This window comes from Pipistrellus hanaki (genome assembly GCF_964339955.1).
Source record: "Pipistrellus hanaki genome assembly, chromosome: 9".
Lineage (NCBI taxonomy): Eukaryota > Metazoa > Chordata > Mammalia > Chiroptera > Vespertilionidae > Pipistrellus > Pipistrellus hanaki.
In genome coordinates this window covers 40,104,006-40,130,421 of record NC_140511.1, presented here as the reverse complement: position 1 = coordinate 40,130,421, position 26,416 = coordinate 40,104,006, and the positions used below count along the sequence as shown (strand labels likewise).

Below are 26,416 nucleotides of genomic sequence, written 5' to 3'. Positions count from 1 at the left end.
AATTGCAGTTCTACACTAATAAAATTGACTGCACCTTCATGACACCCACCAGCCAATGAATAACTGGAAAACGTGAAAACCTATCATTAACCAAAGTCTTCCCAAAAATAGAAGTCTTAGAACTGATAATTTCCCAGGTGAATTCCACCTAACATCTAAAGAGGAACTAATAACAACTCATTAGGATTGCTATGTCAAAAAAACAAATCAATAAGAATGTGAAGGATGTGAAAAATTGGAACTCTTGTGCACTGTTGGTACAGCAGTTGTGGGAAATAACATGTTAGTTCCCCAAACAATTAGAATTACTATATGATCCAGCAAGTCTACTTTTGGATATACAGACATGTCTTAGAGATAATGTAGGTTCACTTCCAAACCACCACAATTAAGTGAAAATGTCAACAAAGCAAGTTACACAAATTTTTGGTTTCCAATTGCACTTCTACACTAATAAAATTGACTGTACCTTCATGACACCCACTAGCCAATCAGGAGTATGCAAATCAACCAAACAAAGATGGCAGGCTAATATGCATACACAGGCTCCGAGTGGCTGGAGGCGGGGCTTATGTCATTACCATGGCGATGACATAGGCTTTCTGCACTGCCCCAGTTGCTCGGGATCTCTGGGCAGCGTGGGAAAGTGGAAAGGCAGCTCCGGTCAGAGTGAAGGCAGTGCCGGCAGCCAAGGAAGGAAGGCCTATTCTTGCACGAATCTTCACGCATTGGGCCTCTAGTAAAAGTTATGTTTACATCATACTGTAGTTTATTAAGAGTGCAACAGTATAATAATATACACACCTTAAAAATACTTTACTGCTTAGCCTTAACTGGTTTAACATCAGGGTGGTGTTTCCCAAAGGTTGGGGTGGCTGGGCAATTTCTTAAAATAAGACAACTATAAAATTTGCCCCACAATTGGCTTTCTTTCACAAATGATTTCTCTGTAGCATGTAATATTATTTCATAGCATTTTACCTATAGTGAAAGTTCTTTTCAAGCCTTAACCGGTTTGGCTCGGTAGATAGAGAGTCAGCCTGCGGACTGAAAGGTCCCAGGTTCCATTCCAGTCAAGGGCATGTACCTTGGTTGCAGGCACATTCTCAGTAGGAGGTGTGCAAGAGGCAGCTGATCAGGACCAGCGCTAGGCACAGCAGGTGTGAGAGGCTGCTCCAGTGCTAGCTGCGGGTGTGAGCATGGCTGGTGCAGGCAGCAGGTGTGAATGGGACAGGACTGCGGCACATAGAGCAAAGAACTTTCAGTAACCATCAGAAGCTCACCCTGATGACAGTGACTGGCGCCCACCCTGGTCTGGCGCCCCCACTCACCTGCTCCACCTCCCCCTGCAGCTAGCACCCGCCATGTTCCGCGCACACTCCCTGGTGGCCAGTGCAGATCACAGCAACCAGTTGTTCGGTTGTTCTGCCATTTGGTTTATTCGTATGTTAGTCTTTTATTATATAGGATCTATCTATCTATCTATCTGTCTGTCTGTCTGTCTGTCTGTCTGTCTGTCTATCTATCCATTCATCCATCCATCCATCCTGGTATATATATACATACATATATGTAAATTTATTTCAGAGAAGAAGGGTGAGGGAGAGAAACATCAATAATGAGAGCTAATCATCCATTGGCTGCCTCCTGCATCATCCCTACTGGGGATCAAACCCACAACCCAGGCATGTGCCCTGACCAGGAATCGAACTGTGACCTCCTGGTTCATAGGTTGACCCTCAACCATTGAGTCCCACCAGCCAGACAGGAAGAGAAGCTTTATATATAGAAAATATTAGTTAAAGGATGCTCCTTGTTGATTATTTATTACATACTTTGTAAATAAATATAGAATGTGGACTTATGAGGCATGGGTCCCTGGAGGAGGTCACATAAGCTATACTATTCCCTGGTAGTATTAAATGGAGATGTTTTGTAACTCAAATGCACCTTTTCTATGTGAAATATTACTGTAGACCTTAGAGTATGTACATATCCAATAAAGGAAGATACCAGTGGAGCTTACTTTTGGTCTGAGCCTCTCGACTGCCCACTTATTCGAGATTAATAAGAAACATTGATAGTAGGCAAGTTCTCTGATATGTGTTAGTTTGATCTGCAACTTAATCCCTTGTGTTAACATAATAGAAGAAAAAAAAACAAGGAAAAAATCATTATGAAATGTTTGAAAAGTCTCAACCAACTTAAACTAATTGACATTTATTGAATGCTAAATCCAGCAACTGAAGAGAGCACATTATTTTAGATAGTCATGGGAAACTCAGCAAGATAAATGATAGAATGTGCCATAAAACAAGTGTAAATACATTAAAAAGTTGAAATCATACAGAGTTATTCTCTCATCACAATGAATTTAAATTAGAAATCAAAAGGAACACTAAATTTTTTAAAAAGTATACTTCTAAACAATCTATGAGTAAGAAGGAAATTAAAGAGAATTGAAAATATTTTAAATTGGATTATAACAAAGACAATATATCAAAATTATTTGTGGGTGCTATTAAAATATTATTTACAGGGAAATTTTTAGCTTTAAGTGGATACATTGAATAGGAGATCTAAAATCAATTACCTAATTTTCTATCTAGGTAAAGAAGCTACCTAATAAAAGAAAATCAAATTAAACCTAAAGTAAATAAAAGAGAGACAGCAATAAATGTAAAAGTAGAAATCAATAAATAGGAAAAACAAATATGCAAGAAAAAACTAACAAAGCCAAAATTTGATGTTTTGAAATGATAAATAAAATTTATAACCCCCTAGCAAGATTATCCAAGAAAGAGGAAAAGTAAAATATTTCCAATATCAGAATTAGAAGTGATAGTTGTACAATGCTCTGAATGTGTTAATGTCACTGAACTGTTCACTTTAAAATAATTACTTTTATGAAATACCACCTTAATAAATTAGCTTTTAAAATTAAAAAAATTAAAAAAAAAACACCTTAAAAATCCCATGTCAGAAATAAAACAAAGGGCATCTTTGTACATATTAATAAAATTTTGGTTAAAATAATGTATTTAAACCAATCTGTCAAAATGGCAAGATCACCATGTCATGTTACAGTGGTCGGAGGGACTAAAAAATGAGCACTAATCATGGAGAATGTGTTGAAAATGTGATCATAATCCCAAATATTCTGGTTATAAACATTATACAAATAATTGAAAGTACCACTGTTTAATTTCTTAAAAATTAGTCATCCTTGAAGGGAATGACTTGAAATAAAGTCCAACTTAAGAATTTATTATCATCAGCTTTGTAGTATAGCTATATAGAAAAAGGTCCTATTCTTCAAATATATGCTTTTCTTAAAACAAAAGATGATGCCTTGCTTGTTAACTTTTCAGAATAGGAGTCAGTATATGACCCCTCTTAATTCTGATGCCAGTTGAAACTATACTCATGTAACTATGGCCAATGTATAAATTTAAAGGCACAGTGGTCCAATAATTTGGAATCTGGAATCTGTCAGACCTATATTTATTCAGTTTGGTCCCCTACTAACCAACTATATGAACTTTTCCTCTTTAAGCATGTTTCCTTACTTGCAAAGTGGGGATCAAGATAATTTCCAGGACACAGCATGTAAGGATGATAAACATAAAGGCAAAGCTAACATTAACTGTGTTATTACATTTGCCCAGCATTTTGCTATATGCATAATAAGAATTCTCATTTAATAATTTAACAGTTCAATCAGGTTACTGTTATTCTCAATTTACAAATGAGAAAACTGACAATTAAAAACTTGCCCAAAGTCCTATGATGAATAGGTTAGGATTTGAAAAAGAGCCTGTGGTTTACCAACCATAGAACATGAACATAATAAATGCTCAATAAATAGAAGCTACTAAAATTCTTTCTCAACTACTAAATTAATCTAAATTATGATTAGAAGAAAAGCAAATCATCTTAGAGCCTTTCTATCTTTTTCAGAAAGTTAAAATTGCCCTTTCTGGTTTGGATAGAGTGTTGGCCTGAGGAATGAAGGGTCCTGGGTTCGATTCTGGTCAAGGGCACATGCCTTGGCTGCAGGCCTGATCCCCAGTATGAGGCATGCAGGAGGCAGCCAATCAATGATTATCTCTCATCATTGATGTTTCTATCTCTCCCTCTCCCTTCCTCTCTGAAATCAATAAAAATTTTTTTTTAAAAGTTAAAATTATAGAAATACATTTAAAATAGAGGTCTAGTTGGGCAAAGAGTAATCTCCTAACTAGGAAATAAGTGTAACAAAACTTCCAATGCTTAAATTGAGACATATTTTATGCTAAACCACCCCATGACCAAGAGGCATAAAAAGCAGGAACAGGAACAGAGATGCATCCCACAGCTTAGTTCATGGTTTGAGTTGCAGAAAGTTATCTAGGGGGATTTTTACTAAGGAGATTTGGGATTATATATAATAGTATCTCCAAGGAAAATTTTATCTCTGAAACATTTAGTTATCTGAAAAAATATTTTTAAATATAAGAATAAGAGGATATGGGTTAATCAGTGATTAATAACAATTAAGTTTGAAAAAGTGATCATTTTATTCCAGGTGCTTTTAATTCTTAAAACTATCCTGAAACATCTATTCTATATAATAAAGAGCTAATATACAAATGGTCATCACACCCTCATGCCATCACACCTTAATGGCTCAGACACTCAACACTGGGGGGGAGAGGGATGGGGACCAGCCAGGCACAAATGAATTTACAAGAGAGGAACAGGGACAACCAGGCAGTGGCCCGGGAGAGGGACAAGCTGCCCACCACGCAGTCCCAGGTACCTGTCCATGGTCCTCTGTGGCTGCGACCAGCCCAGGCGAAGCCGACCCGGAGCCTGGGTGCCTGCAACCAGCCAGAGGAGAAAATCCTAGATCCTAGATGCAGGGCAAGGCAGAGGTGGTTAGGGGCAATCAGGTCAGCAGGGGAGCAGTTAGGGGTGATTAGGCCGGTAGGGGAGTAGTTAAGAGCAATCAGGCAGGTAGGTAGAGGCAGAAGTGGTTTGGAGTGATCAGGCAGGCAGAGGTGGTTAGGGGCAATCAGGCAAGCGAGCAGAAGGGTTAGAAGTGATCAGGCAGGCAGGCAGGTGAGTGGTTAGGAACCAGCGATCATGGATTGTGAGAGGCAGTTGGGTATCCTGAGGGGTTGCAGTTTGAAGAGGGTGCAGGCCAGCCTGAGGAACCACCCCCCGCCCCCCCCTCCAGTGCAAAAATTTCGTGTCCCAGGCCTCTAGAGCAGTGTTTCCCAACCTTCTCTCATGATGAGAATCACCTGGTGGAGTTGTTAAAACACAGATTCCCTGAATCCCAACTAAGAAGTGCTAAACTAGAATTTTTGAGAACATATAGGTAAAATTGCATACCTAACTTAGTGCTCTGTATATAAAATCTGTCTTAGAGCACTAGTTAAGTATACAATTTTACCTATATGTTCCCAAAAATTCTAGTTTAGCACTTCTTAGTTGGGATTCAGGAATCTGTGTTTTAACAACTCCACCAGGTGATTCTCATCATGAGAGAAGGTTGGGAAACACTGCTCTAGAGTGTGTGTGTGTGTGTGTGTGTGTGTGTGTGTACTAGAGGGCAGTGCACGAAATTCATGCACAAGGTAGGGGGGTGTCCCTCAGCCCAGCCTGCACCCTCTCCAATCTGAGATCCCTCTCACAATCTAGGACTGCTGGCTCCCAACTGCTCGCCTATCTGCCTTCCTGATTGCCCCTAACCGCTTCTGCCTGCCAGCCTGATACCTCCCCACCACCACTACCCTTCCAGCCTGATTGATGTCTAACTGTTCCCCTAGCAGCCTTTTTGCCCCCAACTTCCCTCCTATGCTGACCTGGCCACCCCTAACTGCCCTCCCCTACAGGGTTGATTGCCTTCAACTGCCCTCCCTTGCAGACCTGGTCCCTCTCAACTGCCCTCCCTTGCAGGCCTGGTGCCTCCTAACTGCCCTCCTCTGCTGGCCATCTTGTGGTGGCCATCTTGTGTCCACATAGGGGTAGGATCATTGACCACATGGGGGCAGCCAGCTTGTGTGTTGGAGTGATGGTCAATCTGCATATTAGATAGAATAGAGGCCTGGTGCATGGGTGGGGGCCAGCTGGTTTTCCCTGAAGGGTATCCCGGATCAGGGTGGGGGTTCCCTTGGGGCTTGGGGTGGCCTGGGCGAGGGGCCTGTGCTGGTTTGCAGGCCAGCCACGCCCCCTGGCGACCCAAGTGGAGGCCCTGGTATCTGGAATTTATTTACCTCCTACAATTGAAACTTTGTAGCCTGGAGCGGAGCCAAGCCTCCTGTTCCCCTTGGCTGGCAGCCATTTCTATTGGGACTTATGCACCTTTTATAATTGAAACTTTGTATCCTTGAGTGGAGTCTAGGCCCGCCAGGGTGTGTGGAAAGCTTGGCTTCCTCCATTGCCGGGGAAACCCAAGCCTCTCTCAACTGCTCTCTGTGACTGCAGCCATCTTGGTTGGGGTTAATTTACATACTCACTCTGATTGACTGGTGGGCATTGCTTGAGCAGAGTGATGGTTAATTTGCATATTACTCTTTTATAAGGTAGGAGATATATATAACTGAGCAATGACTGAACAACTAAATGATCAGCTGACCAGTCACTATGGGCAGACGCTCTATGCAGGAGCTGCCCCCTGGTGGTCAATGTGACCAACAGGCGCCATAGAGTAGGGCTCACAGACTGGAGATGCAGCCTGGAGATGGTAGCAGATGAGCCTACGAGCAGCTGTGGTGGCAGGCACAGCGGGGGCTGGATGAGTAGGAGCGGCGGGCAGAAGCGGCAGGCAGCATTGGACTGCTGGTTTTGGTCAGATCCCCGCAAGCTACGCCAAGGGATGCCACCAGTGCACAAATCCATGCACCAGGCCTCTAGTATATTGATAAATGTGGTTAACAATTTTAGTTTCTTATGTTTGGCTGCTTTAGCTTTTTTAAATAATGATGTGGTAATGTTCTTAATTATGCCTTTTAGAAATCTGGCTATCTGGATAACAAAGCTACTCATTAGTACTGCAATCCTGGTAATGGCTGGAGGAAACAAACACCTCTCTGAGTTCTGACTTTTCAATAGTCACCTTATATAAAAACAAAAAAAATGCCAAGCATACAAAAACATGTGTTCACTATGAGAGATTGAAGCACAAAGGAGGAGAGGCTGAAGACTATGTTTCAGGGATATAATCTATACATGATAAATATTGGTTGGTAGAGGTGGGGAGGAAAAAAACGGAGGGAAGAGCAGGAAGAGGAGAATATGGGATTCCAAAATGATAGCCACACACAGAATCCAAGATGGGAAGGGGAAAATGAGTAGTTGGTTAGAATGCAGATTTTGTGCAAGTAAAGCAGAACATGCCTGGAGAGGTGTGATCAAACACTTACCTCAACCTGTTGTAGAACATCCACTTGTAGTCAACATTTATTATACTGATATTCTCTCTTTTAAGTACATTAATGGGATCTAACCGGCCCACATGCTGAAAATTAGGAGCTTTCCACCTCACATATCTCCTATCAAAACCAGGCAACCAATAAACCTGTAAGAAGAAACAGGAAAATTTTCAGTGGACAATCAGCTGTCTAGGTATAAACAGTCCCCTGTACAATAGATGGAGCACCATTCCAGTACTGGTGACAATCTATAGGAAGCAGAGGGAGATTCCAGCCCTTGACCTGATATAGTCTGATAGACTCTTACAATGGAGCTTTCACCAGGGTTGTTCTGCAATTGAATTCTCTCAGGTAACATCACGGGTCAAGGGCCCATCATGCCACACTAACCAAAATGGAGGAGGGGTTGGCAGGTGTGGATGAAAGGTGGGAACCATAAACATCTCCTCTGGGTGATGATGCTAAACATCATCTTTAAGAGGGCTCATTATGACTCATCTGTGCAAATAGTTCCTAAAAAGACACATTTTTTTTTTCTGACTCACAGCACTCTTCCATATTCTGAGAATTTAAGAGATTTGGAATAATTGACTACCCCAATGCAGAGAGTTCCTTCTGAAAAACATGATCAGAAAATATATGCTCAAGTAAGACCCAGCTTATTCATCATTAATTGAAGCCAAGTCCTCAATGCATTAGTGTACCCAGGCCCTTTTACCTTGGTGCATGGTACAGGTCACATCAAATAGTCATTACGCTGCTGATATTTCGTTTGCTTTGGAATAGCAACAAACCTCAATGTTTTCCCCCAGTGAAAGAAATATGTGAGTCATTCTTAGGTTGCTTCATGTTATGTATAAGCAATAATCTCCATTTCTAAAGGGAGCAAATTTATTTAAGGATCCCAGAGAAGATCTATAAGACAGGGTAAGTTCAACTGCTATACTCCTGGGACATGCTACCCACCTCCCAATCTTTACCATAAATACTGAGATAGACATACCAAATGGTGCTCAATTTTAGAGTCAAGGATCACATCTACTACACGACGTATGTATGTATTTCTGAGAGGATGTTTTGGTGGAGGGCCATTAAGATCAAATATCACATAGTTATTTGCCTTCCGTGCAATTTCCAAATAATCAGTTAGTTTTGGAATCCTTTGATTTTTTGCCTTTTCTTTATCAGCCTCTGATAAGGGTTTCATATTGTAAAATGGCCTCCTCTAAAAATAAATACATCAGAGAATACATTGGCTCCTATAAAAAGCATTTTCCAATTTTCCTGCTATATGGCCCTACCTCCATGCTGCTCCATTATCACTCAACACCAGGCCCTCTGATATACTGGTAATGTCAGGAGGAAATAAACGACTGAGATAAGAGTTGCCAAGGAGAAAAATAAAATATAGACTCCAGCTCAGCTGGTGTGACACAGTGGTTGAACATCGACCAATTAACGAAGAGGTCCCTGGTTCAATTCCTGGTCAAGGCACATGCCCCAGTTTCAAGCTTGATCCCCAGTGGGGGGCATACAGGAGGCAGCTGATCAATGATGAATATTTTAAAAATAGAGACTCCATAGCCAGTTATGATATTTGGAATATTTTTATCCATATCAAAGACCCTGTTGTATTTGCACTGAAAGACCTTCATGCTCCTGTCTTAATCTTTTTTTTCAGACTTTTTTCTACAACTCAAGGTATCCCTTTTCAGTTGCCCTGGCTTCCAACATTTGCTCTCACTGTTCTAGAAATAGGCTTTGGGCCCTAGCTGGTTTGGCTCAGTAGATAGAGCATTGGCCTGTAGACTGAAGGGTCCCGGGTTCTATTCCAGTCAAGGGCATGTACCTTGGTTATTGGCTCATTTCCCAGTAGGGGCTGTGCAGGAAGCAGATGATCAGTGATGTTCCGCTCTCATCAGTGTTTCTCTCTATCCCTCCCCCTTCCTCTCTCAAAAGCAACAAAAACATTAAAAAAAAAAAATCCGAAACCGGTTTGGCTCAGTGGATGTCAGCCTGCGGACTGAAAGGTCCCGGGTTCGATTCCGGTCAAGGGCATGTACCTTGGTTGCGGGCACATCCCCAGTAGGGGGTGTACAGGATGCAGCTGGTCGATGTTTCTCTCTCATCGATGTTTCTAGCTCTCTACCCCTCTCCCTTCCTCTCTGTAAAAATTCAATAAAATATATTTTTTAAAAAAGGTATTGGCTTCAGACTGGAGTCAATACTAGCTCTTATTACTCACTTGTCTTTTTGTCATATCCACCTGTGAAATAATCCTACCCTCAACCTGCAAAGCCCAGTTCAAAGCTACTTCCTTCATGAAGCCTTAAATATTCCTGAACTAAAAAGATTTTAATAGTGTTAAAGTTCAATGGCCCATTTTTGTTCCCCTGTATTTGTATGTCTCATTCTGCCTTGTATAGTTATCTGTGGATATCTTAGATCAGATCAAAACCTGGCTTCATATGCTTCTTGCTGTGTAATTGGTAGAACCATTTAAATTATCCAAGTCTTCATTGTCCAAACTATAAAGTAGGGAGGGGAGAAGAGTAACCTATCTACTTCTCAAGATTATTCTGAAGATTAAATAGATAAAATATGTACATGATCTAGGAGCATGTCCAGTATATAGAAAAGTGCACAATTCACTTAGTTCCCTTACTCTCCACTGCCTCAACTGGAATGTAACTCCCTCACAGCAGAATTCTGTCCATTTTTCAGTGCAATACCCAGCATTTCATCCTACACCTCAGTCTATACATGTACTAGCTATCCTATCTAATAAAAGAGTAATATGCAAATTGACTGTCACTCCAACACACAAGATAACCACCCCCATGTGGTCAAAGATGGCTGCCCTCATGTGGACAAAAGATGGCCACCATAAGATGGCCTGCAGAGGAGGGCTTTAAATGTTATTATGGGGCAGAACTAACAGCTGAAGTAAATCAAGACTTTTTTTTATACACGAAATAGGCGACTTAGTCAGAAAAATAAATAGGAATGGGAGATAGTCTAAACAATGCCTGTTTAGACTATCTCCAATTTGTGGGTGAACATTTTTAAAAGCCTAGAAAATAACAAGATAAAAATGAAAATAAATTTACAGTTCTCCACATAAAATACCTGGTTCCTCAATTAAAAACAAAACTAAAATGTCTTTGGTTCTCTAGGCCTATGCTTAGAATAATTTCAAGTAGAAGGTCCAGTGGACAATCCAATGTGTCATACTGATTAAAAATTAGGACAATTATCCAAAACCTGCCAAATGACACTACTTAAAGGATGGTAATGTTCAATTGGCAATTTTTGAGAACTATCTGTAAATATAGATGAATAATATATGTATTTTCTATATGTTGATACATTTGCCACCACTTTTTAAATTTTTTTTTATTAATCCAGAAAATCAGATTGTTCAGAGCACTAAAACCATTGAAACAGTGGGAATTTCTAACAATCCCAAGTCCTTTATATGTCCCAACCTATAACTATTATTTTGAGGTCATTGTCAGAAACACTCCTTTTTTCTCTGGCACTTTCCTATAATTTTATCATTAGAAATCTACTTTGTAAAAAGTACCACTAGAGAACGAAAAAGTGGCAGCCAAATAAGACAGGTGTGTCATGCACCTAGTCCTGGAGCCAGACTGGAAATACAACTAAATCAGAGAACAGCCACCGGTATTAACAAATTAGACACAGCTGAGGAGACAATTCACAACGAGGAAGGGCAGAGGATGCCTGGAGAGTGTAGGAATGGGCACATGGGCTTGAGAAGGGAGGCTGGCCAGCTGGCCCAGAGGGCAAGGAGGAAGCTGTGTTTGCACCAAAGCCACATCTCTTGGAGACAGGTGTTAACATCCAATTGTGAAAAGGAAAAGCCACAGGGCTGCTGGCTTCCGGGGAATCTGGACCCAAGACCACAACCTCAAAAGGCTGCACTGAAAAAGGTGGCCCGAAAGGCAGCAAGAGAGAAACATGCAGTTGTTGTTTGTCTTTGCTTTTATTCTCTAAACCCAGAACACAGGACTTTTCCATTACAAACACTCACCCAAAGCACAGGGAGAGAGGCACAGACTTGAGGTACCTGAGAAGAGGCTGGGGAGGGAAGCAGGGCAGGGAGATGTGACTAGGAATCCTGTGTTTGGGACACTCTTAAGGTTCTGAACCAAAGCAGCCATTTCTCCCCAGAAGAGCTAGCCCCTCCCAGTAACCTCAAGGCAGGTAATACAGCCTATCACACCCTGCATTTTGAGTTTTACAGAGGAAACAAAGGTAGAGGCCAAGCTTACAGGTCTGAATAGTCCCAAGAGCCCTCAGTGATGCATTGGAAGAGGGGTCTTCTGCCCCACTATTCTGGAACCAGACTGATAAAAACTCCAGGTTTCCAGCCAACCCCACTGGATCTCTGACCAACCAAGGCCAGAGTAATATTTTGGGCCTCTTGTAGAATAATAGCTCTGGGTAAGGAATAAAACATCCATCTTATTCCCTGAAAGTGAAACAGCATCAACCCCACTTAAAGCCCTGTCAGAAACTGATGCTTGAGTGATTAAGACTGACAACTGGCAGACAGGCAAAGAGGGAAGATTGGCCCTGCATATTTGCAACCAAGGCCTGTACAGATAGACATGAGCAGAGGATCTTTGGATCACTTGGAGCTTCAAGCAGGGTGCTAAAAGCCAAAAGACAGTGCCTAACAGTGACCAGCACCTAAGTGCATAACAGGAAACTCAGAATTAGCAGACAGAACAGATGAGTGGAGTCCTAAACCAACTCCCATGGGGCATTAAAACTCACCTGAGGCAAACACTTTATTTTTTATTTTTATTAAAATTTTTTAAATTTAAATTTTATCTTATTTTATTTTTTACTTTTTTTGCACCTTTTTCTTCCTCACTTCTATTTTTCTCTCATTTTTCTCCTTTATTTTAGTTTTCCTCTTCCTTTCTTTTTTCCCATTTTAAAAAAATGGATCTTCTTTATCTGCTTTATGGTTATTATTCTAGTCTCTGTTGGTTTATTCATATAACTATTATAATTTCCTCTTTTCTGCTCCTACTCCATTTCCCCTTCTATTTTCTTTTTCTTCACTACTCAATTTTTTCTCTCTTTTATTGTTCTTTTCTTCTCCCAATTTTTAAACTTGTTTCAATAACTAAATTTAAGCTTATCTGCTCTCTCTATTCTTTAAAAAAAATACATTTTATTGATTTTTTACAGAGAGGAAGAGAGAGGGATAGAGAGTTAGAAACATAGATGAGAGAGAAACATTGATCAGCTGCCTCTTGCACACCCCCCACTGGGGATGTGCCCGCAAACAAGGTACATGCCCTTGACCGGAATTGAATCTGGGACCTTTCAGTCCACAGGCTGATACTCTATCCGCTGAGCCAAACCAGTTTCGGCTGTTCTCTCTATTCTTTTCAAAAAAAATTTTTAATGTTTTTATTGTTTCTTCTTGTCTTCTCACTTCTTTTCTCCCTACTCTAGGTTAAACTATGGTCCTGCTCCTATTCATCCAATTCCTTAACCTTATTTTCTCTATTTAAGCTTTGCATCTATGGATTCTGCCCCCTCACCTTTTTTTCTGGGTATTTTTTGTTTGTGTTTTTTGATTTCTTTGTTTTGTTGTGTTTTCTCCATATATTCATTCTTTCTTTTTTCCTCTTGCTAACATTCTTGCTCTCTTTTCTATTTCCCAATTCTCTTTTCTCTGGTGATCAATTTTATTGGAGCTACAGGTGTCTTGTGCTCTATTCCTACTGTGTCGTGTCTTGTCATGTTGTATTTTGTGCTGTTCGGTAAGCACCCCCACAATGGTTGGCATGATGTGGCAGGGAGCGAGCAACATAATCAGACACCCTAGCGGAGACTTCATCTACGAATGGGACAATAACATTTAAGATCCAACTACATCAGGAGAACCCAAATATCTCAAGTAGGGGCCCAGCAAGGGAGACCTGAAAGAGTGCACCACTGGGTCCCAAAAAACATGTATTACATAAGACCAATTCAAAAATCTGGGGGGCACAGCTGATCTAATACTTAGAAACAATTATAAAGGAACAGCAAAAATAAAGAGACAAAGAAATAACCCCAAATAAAAGAAAAGGAATCACCAGGAAAGGAACTAAAGGAAACAGGCAAGCAATTTGTCAAAGAAAGAATTCAGAGTAATGATTACAAAGATGCTCAAACATCTAGATAAGAAATTCACCAACATGTGTAAGAATCAAGAGGAAAAGAAGAATTACATAGCTGCAATAAAGAACACAATGAAAAATTTCGATAGTAAACTAGAAGAAGCTAAGGACAGATTCAGCAAGTTAGAAGAAAAGGTAGAAAAAAAACACCCAAGCAGAGCAGCACCTGGGTAAAAAATTTAAAAGCAGGAGAGTCTAAGGGAACTCTGGGACAACATGAAATGAAACATCTGCATAATCGGGATAGGAAGAGGAAGCTGAGCAAGGAATAGAAAACCTGTTTGAAAAAATAATGACAGAAAACTTCCATGAAGAAAAAAAAAGCACAGAGAGTCCAAAACAAGATGAACCTCAAAAGACTGACATCAAGACACATTGTAACTAAATTGGCAAACATTGATGACAAAATAAGAATCTTAAAGGCTGCCAGAGTCTGAAAGTTATCTACAAGGGATCCCGTTTTAGACCATCAACTTATTTCTCAGGCCAGAAGGAAATGGAATGAAATATATAAAGTGATGCAAAGCAAGGGACTGAATCCAAGAATACTCTATCCAGCAAGGCTATCATTCAAAATTGAAGGTGAATTCAGAAGCTTCACAGACAAAAAGAGGCTAAGAGAGTTTATTACTACTAAGCCAGCAATGCAAGAAATGCCAAAGGGACTGTTGTAAAAAAAAAAAAAGAAAGAAATAGAAAGGGAATAAGGAATATATACATCAAAAATAAAAATGGCAATAAGTACCTATCAATAACCTTAAATGCAAATGAATTAAATGCTCCAATCAAAAGACATAGGGTAGCTTAATGGATAAGAAAACATGACCTATATACATGCTGTCTACACGAGACCCATCTCAGAACAGAGGATAAAGAACACAGACAATGGGGGCTTGGTGGGAGGGACAGTAGCAGGCTGAAAGAGGTTAATGGGGGGAAAGGAGAACCATTTCCCTGAAGAACAGGAACAATACTTGTAATATTTTCAACAATGAAGAGTCTTTAAAAAAGCTTTATTACTTAACTTTAAAAAGAAAAAGCACCACCAGAAGAAATGTACTACAACTAACTTATTTTCAGGAGTCACAGAAAATTCTGCTGCAGATTATCAAATTATCACTATAAATATTAGTATATTAATTTAAAACATAAATTATTAGCCATAGTACCAGAATCTCTGAAGGGCAGAATAATTGGCATCAAACCCTGTTAACACTGTTTCTAGAGAAAAAGCAACAATTTACCTGGGAAGTTATGCTTCAGGAATTTACTGAAGGCACATACTAACTCCTTTGGACTTAAACTGAGATCTTTTTAAATTTTTCATTAAATTTATTGAGTGACAATGATTAATAAGATTATATAGGTTTCAAGTGTACAATTCTATAATATACTACATAATCTGTATTTTGCACTGCATATTCCCCACCCAAAAGTAAAGTCTCCTTCCATCACCATATATTTGACCCCCTTTCACTTCTTCTACTAAGCCTGCTACTTTTTCCCTCTGGTAACCACAGTACTGTTGTCCGTGTCTCTGAGGGTTTTTTTTTTTCCTGTTACTTTCTGTTTATATCCCACACTAAAGGCCCAGTGCACAAATTCACAGGTAGAGTCCTGCCGGCCGGTACACAGGTAGAGTCTGGCTGGCTTGCCCCAATGGGTAAGCCAATCTGGGGTGGGGCCAGTGGGGGACAAGGGGATGCAGGGGGTTGGCTGACTGGCTCCACCCCTGATTGGGGTGGGGGAGCTAACTGGGGGTGGGGCTGGCTGGGGGAGGGGCCTTGGGAGGTTGCGGAGAGCACCAATTGGGCCCGGATCAGGCCTTTTGGCTGCCACAGTGCGCATCATAGTGACTGGTTGTTCCAGTTATTCCGCCATTTAGTTACTGGACTTTTATATATATAGATGAGTGAAATCATATGGTTCTTAACTATTTCATCTGATTTATTTCACTTAGCAGGATAGACTCAAAAGCCATCATCTTGTCACAAATGACACTATTTCATCTTATGGCTGAGTAGTATTCCATTGTATATATGTACCACATCTTTTATTTTTTTCTTTTTAAAAATATATTTTATTGATTTTTTTACAGAGAGGAAGAGAGGGATAGAGAGTTAGAAACATCGATGAGAGAGATTGCTAAAATCTCAGTCACAGGGATTCCCTCTACACATGTAATAAAATGAAAAATGCAAGTTGTTTTGTTTTATTTAATCTATCTTGAGAAGCCAGTCTTGACTTTTATCAAATGCAAATCTGAAATTTTATTTTACTTACTTAAATTTTTCAAAAAAAATTATTTAACTTGTTATTTAAGCATTGCTATAATTTCCTCTCAACATGTCTTCCCAGATTATTCTCCCAATCTATCTCCCACCTATACCTATACCTTTCTCTCTCACCTTCACTCCATTATTCCCTTGCTCTCTTTCTTACACACACACACACACAAACACACACACACACACACACACATTTCCTCTGGCTCCAGCATACTATTAATCTCTGAAACACGCCACCATCCCTGTCCATAGTTGTGTTCTTCCCTCAGCTAAAATGATATTTTTCCATAAAATATTTTCCATCTATCTCAGGTAGAAACATTCACTCTTACCTCAAAATTACACTACACACACCATATATTTTGTATTTATCATACCTTTTTTAGTCTATACATCTCCTCCCTCCAGAATCCCCAAACCATGCTTCACACTGAATCAGAAATTATTCTTTATGCTCCTGATCAAACCTGAAGTTAATTCTAGCTTAGCACTTATTGCAATGTACTGTAATGACCTGTTTCATATACTGGCATGTGAACTCCATTAAGACTATATGTGTGCCTTAACCGGTTTGGCTCAGTGGATAGAGTGTCGCCCTGCGGACTGAGGGGTCCCAGGTTCGATTCTGGTCAAGGGCATGTACCTTGGTTGTGGGCACATCCCCAGTAGGGGGTGTGCAAGAGGCAGCTGACCGATGTTTCTCTCTCATTGATGATTCTCTCTATTCCTCTCTGTAAAAATAAATAACATATTTTAAACAAAGAGACCGTGTTTATATTCACCTATATAGTACCCAATAGGTACTCAATAAATATTTGTATTCAGCCTGTACAGTACCCAATAGGTACTCAATAAATAAATACTTGTTGAATAATAATAGTTTCCTAGTCAACTCATTTATGAGTATGAGCTACTCAAAATGCCTATGCAAATATCATGTTCATGGTAGGCACACTGTAAACGTTTATGAAATGCTTGAATAAAAATTAATTAAATAATAATAGTAAGTTTACAAGTTTGTCTTCAGAATTTCCAGAGACTGCAGAAAGCAGTAATTAGATTGACAGCATTGCTGGAAAAAGACCAATGCTATAATCCTGCTACCAATTGGAATGAAAGTGTGTACGCTTGACTATCTTCATCTAAAGCTGTTTTGTCCAGGAGCAACATATGACCTTGTACAGGAGAGGAAATCAATGCAGGATTCTTGAGCTGGGGAATGTCTTACCCATGAATTTACAAACCATTCGCCAGCATTCAGAGTTGACAGGAAATCCCAATAGAAGAAGGAACTTGATGAATAGGATTCATTTGGCCTGACATCCCTGATATTGGTTGTTCTTCTTAGGTTATTGTCATGCATGAGAAAAGGCACCTCATCAATACTGCAGGCAGAGGGGGAAAAGAGGGGAAGGGGTGGATAGGCTGAACTCAGCTACCTTGGCACATAGAGTTCTCAGAAGCCCATCAAGGTCACAAGTTCTACTAGGGTTCCTTACTCCCTCCCAAATCTCATCAAAGGCTTAAATGCTAGTCATTTACACTTTGATGTCCATATTTTTCAGCCCTAGGATTCAATCTTTTGTGGTATATCATATCAGTGATGGTGAAAGAGTAACTTCCCTATCCAGGTGTTTTCTGGCATCAAGAAAATAGCAGGTACAATAGTGACTGAGAGTGGATGGAGTGGTGCTAGGGCTAAGGTCCCAAAATTATGCTAAGCAGGCATCCACACAATCTTCCAGTATTTTTCTGACCCATTTCCCAGTTAGGCACTTGCCCTGAGTTTTTCTGGCCCTAGATTCTTCACATCAGGTGATATCATTAGAAAACTTCCTGGTTCTCTTATTGACTATTTGCCTTGAAGAGTCTCTGCTTTTATGAGAATCTCTCTTCCTTTCCCACTAAAATACCTGTAATGGCCATGAAGGAGAAACAGGGTTGAGACTTCGATTCCTGGCCCTTAACAACTATAAAATTGGAGGAAATGAAGGAAATAACTTTTTCAGCCAATGGACAATAGGGAGCACAGTATGATGATTTCAGAAAAGACAAATAAATGAAATAGGCTCTACCACTATCCAGGCTTACTTTGTGCAGGTGAATACAGGATTGTAGAATATAGGATGGGGAACCTAAAAGGGACCCAGTTATTGCGCTGAAATGAGGAGAAAAAAGATCAGATTAAGGAGAAGTCGAGACACTTAGAATTTTGGGGGCTAGAGTCCTATAGAGGATGGAGCTAAGAGAAAGACAGGGAGATGAAGATATCTTGATTGACCTAGGGCAATATGCAATTTGCAGGAGAAAGCCTGGATATAAACTGGGGTTAGTTTTATTCCATTTCAGCTCTTAGCCCAGTAACAGCTATCCATCCCCCACCAAAAGCCATATATTGAAAGCAACTGTGTACAGGTTCCTGGAATAGCTTGCACAGCAGCTGGTGAGAACCAGGATAGTAAAAAAGACCCTGTACTGCAAATATAAGGGTTTATGTTCTGGTTGCTGGCTGCTGCTTTTTGTCACTAAAGGGCAGACAGAGAGATGGGCAACCATTGTTGCATCTCCCTCCACTGTTGCAAAGCCCTCCCACTCTGCTTGAAGTGACTTTCAAAGGATTTAAAACTCCAACACCTTTTTTACTACCCTTCATTCTTCTCCTTTTGAAAGCCAGACATTAAAGATAATCATTTTAAAAACAAGTGAATATATGGGGAAATTTACAAAGTGAGTGTATAAAACAGCTGCATGTATGGGGAAATTAGAATGTGACTGTGTATGCCCAAGAAAGGGATCAGAAAAATCTGAAAATTCCTGAAGTTTGGACCTCAGGCTAACCCATAGTACAGAGAATCCTAAACAATTATAATAATTTTTTTAATGCAGCAAATCCTTGGGAAAGAGGAGAATCTGATTTCCAGTGTTACCACTTCATTAGATTCAAATGCCCATTTTTCAAACAAAAAAATATCCCCCACAAAATATCACAAGGAATACAAAGAAACAGGTAAGCATGGCACATTTAAAAGAAAAAAATAAAGCAACAGAAACTCTCTGAAAAAGAGCTGATGGCAAATATACTAGACAAAGACTTCTAAAAATTGTCTTAAAGATACTCAAATAACTAAAGAAAGATGTAGATAAAGTAAAAAAAAAACAACAACAATGTATGAGTAAAAGAACAATATTAATAAAGCAATTAAAAACCTAAAAGAAACAAAACATAATTCTGGAGCTGAAATGTACAATATCTAAAATGAAAAACCGACTAGAGGGATTCAAAGGAAGATTTAAGCAGGCAGAAGAAAGAATCAGTGACTTGAAGATATGACAATAGAAGTTATTGAGTCTAAGGAATGTATAAAACAGTTTAAGGAATACCCTGATACCAAAGTCAAACACACACCCTATAAGAAAATAAAACTCAGCCCAGCCGGTGTTGCTCAGTGATTGAGTGTTGACCCAGGAATCAAGAGGTTTAATTCCTGGTCAGGGGCACATACCCAGGTTACAGGCTCAAACCCCAGTAGGGTGCATGCAGGAGGCAGCTGATCAGTGATTCTCTCATCATGTTTCTATCTCTCTATCCCTCTCCCTTCCTCTCTCTTAAAATCAACTTAAAAAAAATAAAATAAAACTACAGAACAGCATCCCTTATGAACACGGATGCAAAAATCCTTAACAAAATACTAGCAAGCAGAATTCTACAGTGTATTAAAAAAATTATACAATATGGCCAAAAGCAATTTATTCCTAAAATGTAAGGATGGTTCAACGTAACAAAATCCATCAATGCAACACAGCATGTTAACAGAATGAATGGGGAAAAACACATAATAATCTCAATTGTCACAGAAAAAGCATTTAATAAAATTCAACACCCTTTTATAATACCACTTACTAATGTAGAAATAGAAGAAAACATCCCAACATAATAACAGACATATGAAAACCTATGGTGAACATCATATTCAAGAGTAAAAAACTGAAAACTTTTCCATTAGGAACAAAGCAAGGCAAGGCAAGAAACAAGGCTAGTTCTACTTTTTCCTCTTTTTACAGCAGTTACTGGAAGTTCTAGCCAGAGCAAATAAGCAACACAGATAATGGATGGCATAAAAATTAGACAGGAATATAAAAAATTACCTGTTTTCAGATGATAAAATCATATGTAGAAAATTGTAAAGATTCCCATTAAAAAACAACAACAGAGCCGAAACTGGTTTGGCTCAATGGTAGAGCGTCGGTCTGCAGACTGAAAGGTCCCAGGTTCGATTCCGGTCAGAGGCATATACATTGGTTGCGGGCACATCCCCAGTGGGGGTGTGTGCAAGAGGCAGCTGGTTGATGTTTCTCTTTCATCGACGTTTCTAGCTCTCTGTCTCTCTCCCTTCCTCTCTGTAAAAAATCAATAAAATATATTAAAAAAAACACACAACAACAACAGAATAAATGAATTCATGAAACTAGCAGGATACACAGTCAAAGCACAAATATCAATTGCATTTCTATACAGTAACTAGAGGCCCAGTGTACGAAATTCATGCATGGGGGTGGGGTGGGGGTTGTCTCTCAACCTGGCCTGCACCCTTTCATAATCCAGGTCCGCTGGCTCCTAACCACTGGCCTGCCTGCCTGCCTCATTACCCCTAACCTCTCGCCTGCCTGCCTGCCTGCCTGCCTGCCTGCCTGCCCGCCTGATCACCCCTAACCACTCACCTGCCTGCCTGATCACCCCTAACTGCTCTGCATACCTGCCTGATCACCCCTAACCCTCTGCCTGCCTGACTGATCGCCCCTAACCATCTCTGCCTGCCTGCCTGCCTCATCGCCCCTTACCACTTGCCTGCTGCCTGATCGCCCAAACCATTCTGCCTGATCGCCCCTAACCACTCTGCCTGGTAGCCCCTAACCACTCTGCCTGATAGTCCCTAACCACTCTGCCTGCCTGCCTGATCACCCTTAAATGCCTTTGCCTCAGCCCCCAAAGCTGTGACTTCATCTGGTAGGACGTCCAGAATGACATCCAGAAGGTCATTTGGCTGTCCAGTCTAATGAGCATATTATGCTTTTATTATTATAGATGACGAACAATCTGAAAGGAAATTACAAAGATAATTCCATTTACAAAAGCATAAAAAAAGAAGAATATACTTAGAAAAGAACTTAACTAAGGATGTTCAATTTAAAAAACACCATTGAGAGAAATTTAAAAATTGGAACACATCTCACCCTAGCTGGTTTGGCTCAGTAGAACATCAGCCTGTGGACTGAAGGATCCCAGGTTCAATTCCAGTCAAGGGTACATGCCCAGGATTCAGGCTAGATCCTCAGTAGGGGACATGCAGGAGGCAGCCAATCAATTATTCTCTCTCATCATTGATGTTTCCATCTCTCTCTCTCCCTCTCCCTCCCCACCTCCTCCCTCTCTCCTTCCTTCCCTGAAATCAATAAAAAAAAAAATATTTTTAAAAATTGGAACACATCTCATCTTCAGGTATTGGAAGACAACATTATTAAGATATTGGTACTACCCAAAGCAGTCTACCAATTTAATGCAATCACTATCAAAATGCCAATGATGTTTTTTGAAGAAATAAAAAAAAAACAACATTCTAAAATTCATATAGCTAAGAGAAGGTGGGGGACTGCTAGATGGGGTTCCATGACTGGGCAGCCCGCACTGCAGCTTGGACTTTTCACGGAGCTACAGGTTCAGACAGAAAACTGCTCCATCTTGCAAGGGAAAGTGGATCTTATCTGAGGCCTGAAAACCCACAACTGGGCAACCACTGAACAGCTGTGAGTCCCCAATCGGCACAGACACTCAGATTCAAGGAAGCTCTTCACTCCAACATGGGAAGGTCAGATTTCGCAGGGATAGGGTGAGATATCTGGGTCCCAGAGGCAGCGGTGGCGGCTGTAGTGGCAGAGAGAAATGCACGCACTGCGGGACCTGGAGGGCTGGGGAAGTCTGTGCCTAAAAAAGTCCCCAGCTGTTGGGTCTGGCGTGATCTGTGAATGTAGAAAGGGGTCCTCAAAGTTGCTAACAGAAGGGATCTCTAAAAAGCAACCCATTCCGATCTGACACGGAGGGAGAGCATAAGAATTTGAAAGGTGTGCACACTGCTTAAACTTGTGCGCAAACCCATTGTTCACACACCTGGGCTTTTTCCCCTCTTCATTCCCTTGCTCCTGATTACTAAGCAAGGATCACCCAGTTTGGCATACCCTGGGAGACTGCAGGGGCAAGTTGCTTTTCTGGAAACTGGGGATCGGAGCAGGGAGAGACCATCGAAGAGCCAACTCTGAGGCAGCCCACCTCCACAAACCGGTAGTGAGGGCCACAGAGAAAGAAGGCTAGAGCAGCCAAAGAGACTGGGAAGTCAATCCAAAAACACTACCACCTAGGGGCTGAATTACAAACTGACTTTATTATTATTATTTTTATTTAATCCAAAATAAAGAAATATAAGAAATTAAGACACTGCCTACTTAAAATAAAAACTGGCTTATAACACTGAAAAGCAGTGGAATTCAGGGAACTGCAATACTATCCAGACTGAGAAACAGGCATGCCAAACAGAATAGAGGAAGTGAATGACCTTCACTACTGCATATTTTTTTATTCTAATTTTTTAAAATTTTATTTTAACTTTTTGCATCTTAAGAAATGAATTTCTTTTCTTTTTTCCTCACTTTATTTTACCTTTTTAATTATTACATTTTTATTTTCAATCAGCATTACTACTGCTATTTTACCTTCTTTTCTTTTTCTTTTTTTTTAAGTGTCATTTTATTTCTCTTTATTTCACATTGGGATTAGTGTTCTACATTCTATTTTCATCTTTCCTTTAGCATCATTTTACCCTATCTCAACATGAGCTTTATGCCATCACTCTTCCTAAACTTTCCCCTTTTGATGTCTTGCTTATCTTAACCCTTTCCTGCTTTAGATTTTCCCTATTCTTTCTGTCTACCCCCTTCTAAAATTTCACCCTACTCATATATCTAATTTCCAATCCCCTACTCCAAGTGCATACACACCACTCTCTTTGCTGTCTTAACTATAAAAAAAAATGTTTTCCTCTCTGTCGTTTTGTTGTTGTTTGCTTGAATGTTGATTATATTGAATTTTTATGATTTTTAGTGAGATTGTTTTGCTTATTCTTTTTTGTTGTTGTTTGGTATTTTTTATTTGCTTTGTTTTTGTTTGTTTTTTACTTCTGTTTTCCACTGCCTCACTTGATATTAGTTGGTGTTGTAGTTTGTATTAATCTTCCAGTACTGTTGCTGGCCATTTGCTGGGATTAGTGGATGATCCATTGGAATTTTTTCCCCATATATATGGTTTGTTCCCCTTTTCTCTCTTAATCTCTTTCTTGCCTCTCTTACTTTTTTTCATTTCCCAATTTCATTTTGACACTCCTTTTTTTTCTTCTTTTCTTTTTACTCTTCTTCTTTCTCTCCTATCCCTTAATTTGCCTTTTCCTGGTGGTCACCTTTATTGGAGGTTATTAATATCACGGATACATTTCTGTTCAGTGTCTTGTGTGTTGTACCTGGTTGTGTTGAATTTTGTGCCTTTAAAATCAACGCAGGAGAGAGAGAACTACATCACCAGATATCTGATTGGATCAGAAAACTATGGTACATATACACAATGGAATACTATGCTGCCATAAAAAAAGAAGGAATTCTTATCATTTGCAGCAACCTGGATGGAACTGGAAAACATTATGTTGAGTGAAATAAGCCAGTCAATGAGAGAAAAACACCACATGATCTAACTCATTTATGGATAATAGAGAACATTATAAACTGATGAACAAAAAGATAGATACAGAGACAATAAAGCAACAAATGGACTATAAATTACAGTGGGAAGGGTAGGGAGATATAGGGGAGATAAGAGATCAAGTGAAGTATTTGTATGTATGCATATAAGCATAACCAATGGATGCAAAACTCTGGGGGGGAGGGCATGTATGAGAGTAAGGGGGGAAATGATAAGATATGTACACATATAATAATATCTTAATAAAGAAAAATGAAAAAAATAAATAAAATTCATATAGATTTTCAAGGGATCCTGAATATCTAAAACAATATTTAAAAAGAGATCAAAACTGGAATACTCAATTTCCTAACTTCAAAACTTACTACAAAGTTACAGTAATCAAAACAGTATGGAAGATGGCAGCATAGGCAAACGCCTGTACTCGCTGCCTCACACAACCATATCAAAATCACAACTAAAATACAGAACAATCATCATCCAGAACCACTGGAAAGCTGGCTGAATGAAAGTCCTACAACTACAGAAGTAAATAAGAAAGCACACTGAGAGTGGGAGGAGGTGCAGAGGCACAGGATGGGCTGGTCCGGCACCCACCAGTGCCACGCTTTTAATCAGGAAAGAGATCGTCTCTGTGGAGGCTGCCTGGAGGAGCAAGAGGTCCAGCCTGACACCAGATGCCCAGTCCAGGGTCTCAGAGCTGGGAAGAGAAGGCCCTACAGGTAATAAGAACTATGGGCTATAAAAACCAGCGAGTCCTGGGGCTTAGTGAAACACAGGCTGCTGAAGACCTAGCTGCTCTTAAAAGGACAGCACACAAACTAAACTTACAAGCTCCCGCTTTCTCTGAGCTCCAGTGCTGGGCAAAGCTGGGGGAGGGGAGGGCACAGACACATATGAGGAGAAACTGGACTGTCTGGCATTGAGGCAGGAACTTGGGGGCAGCTTTATCCCAGAAGGAAGTGCTTGCAGTAGTCATTGTTCCTATGCTGGGACCTTCCCAGTTTGCAGGGCTGACTGGCAGCTAGACCCCCACCCCATCCAATTTACAGCCCCATCCCAGCTGCTTGCAGTGGTGTTTGCATATGAATGGCCTGTCCTTGCTCAGGCTAAAACCTGTCAAACTAGTTGTAGCTGGGTTAGGGAGTCCCAAACCTATCAATAAAAGTCCCAAGACCCAGTACCAGCAACAGCCTGACATGCTTCACAGCTGGGCCTCATCTGGGCACTGCCAAATTGGATATAAAGAAGAGGAATTTTCAGACCTCTCTAGCTCCTGCTGGGTGGCCCCAGGCAATGGCTGACTTTATATGTTCCTGGAGACCCAAGAGCCAGTGTACCCAGTGGTCAGTGTCAGACAATATCCGATTACAACTCTATACATCCATAAGCAACACACTCAAGGAGCAGACTCAGTGACTACTAAAGCCCCACTGAAGCAAGTCCTGCTCCATAAGGTTATCTCCTGCATAGCAGCTCTCATACTGTAGTCACAGCTGGTCCCCAGAATCAATTCCTCCCCGTGACACCAACAGCAATCAAGGCTCAATTATAAGACTGTGCACACAGTGCACAAAGGGGTTCACATAGAATGTCCATCTCAGGTGACTGGGGAGGCTGAACCACTGGGCCCTACAGGACACCCACTACTCAAGGCCACTCTATCAACTCAAGGAGACTTAGCAGATACCCAATACATAGAAACAAACACAGGGAAGCAGCCAAAATGTGGAGATAAAGAAACATATCACAAATTAAAGAAAAAGAAGAAAGCAAACTACTGGATATAGAGTTCAAAGCCATGGTTATAGGGTTACTCAAAAATCTAGAAAACTTCAAGGGACTTAGTGAGACTTTAAAGAATCTTAGTGAGAATGCAAAAAAAAAAAAAAAAAAAAAAAAAAAAAAAAAGGAACAGTCAGAAATTAAGCATAACTGACTGATATAAAAAATAATATACAAGTATTCAACAGTAGACTAGAGCAGAGGTTCCCAAACTTGTTTGTGCCGTAGACCCCTTGCCATGTTTTTCGGTTTTGAGTAGACCCCCTACTTACCTGATATTGATTTTTTTTGTAAATTTCTAACTGTAGTGAGGTTTAGTGTTAAAATTTAATAAAAAATAATGTACCTACTTTTCTCTGGCATTCTCAAACAAAATAACACTGATTCACTATAATTTGTATGATAAACTACCAGTTTATATTTTTTTAAATATTTTCTCAGCACTTTCCTATTCAAGATTCAGGAAACGAATGAACGTATTTTTCTCACATTCATATTTATAGAGTGACGAATTGAACAAGTCGGTGCAAGTTCGCGAAGCTTTGAGACAAAAATTGGCAAGAATGTTTACTGCGCGTATGCTTGTAACAAGATGATACTGGTATATCATTATGTGCAGGTTTTTATCCTACAACTTACACAATTTTATAAACATATATAATAAATTTTTTACTTCATAGGTACTTTTATAAATAATTTATATGTTTTTATATTATAAGATAATATGATGTAAGTAAATAGGTACTATCAGTGTATGTTGAGATCCACTATCGTGGACCCCCATTTTCATTTCATGGACCCCCAAATTTTTTTTTCGCTGACGTAGACCCCTTGCAGGTTGTCATAGACCCCTGGGGGTCGATATAGACCACTTTGGGAATCACTGGACTAGAGGATCCTGAGAATCAAGTC

The 26,416-nt window shown here is 40.1% G+C and overlaps 1 protein-coding gene across 1 annotated transcript in view; it reads right to left on the bottom strand.

Annotated features, from left to right (window-relative positions):
* GDPD4 (glycerophosphodiester phosphodiesterase domain containing 4) overlaps positions 1-26,416 on the bottom strand; it is a gene marked incomplete at both ends in the record, with an annotated part of 71,423 nt that overhangs the window by 8,605 nt on the left and 36,402 nt on the right. Inside the window, 3 exons of the mRNA XM_084894136.1 lie at positions 7,413-7,567; positions 8,425-8,646; positions 17,150-17,306. Of these exons, the coding sequence (XP_084750262.1) occupies positions 7,413-7,567; positions 8,425-8,646; positions 17,150-17,306 (534 nt within the window). The remainder of the gene's footprint in view (positions 1-7,412; positions 7,568-8,424; positions 8,647-17,149; positions 17,307-26,416) is intronic.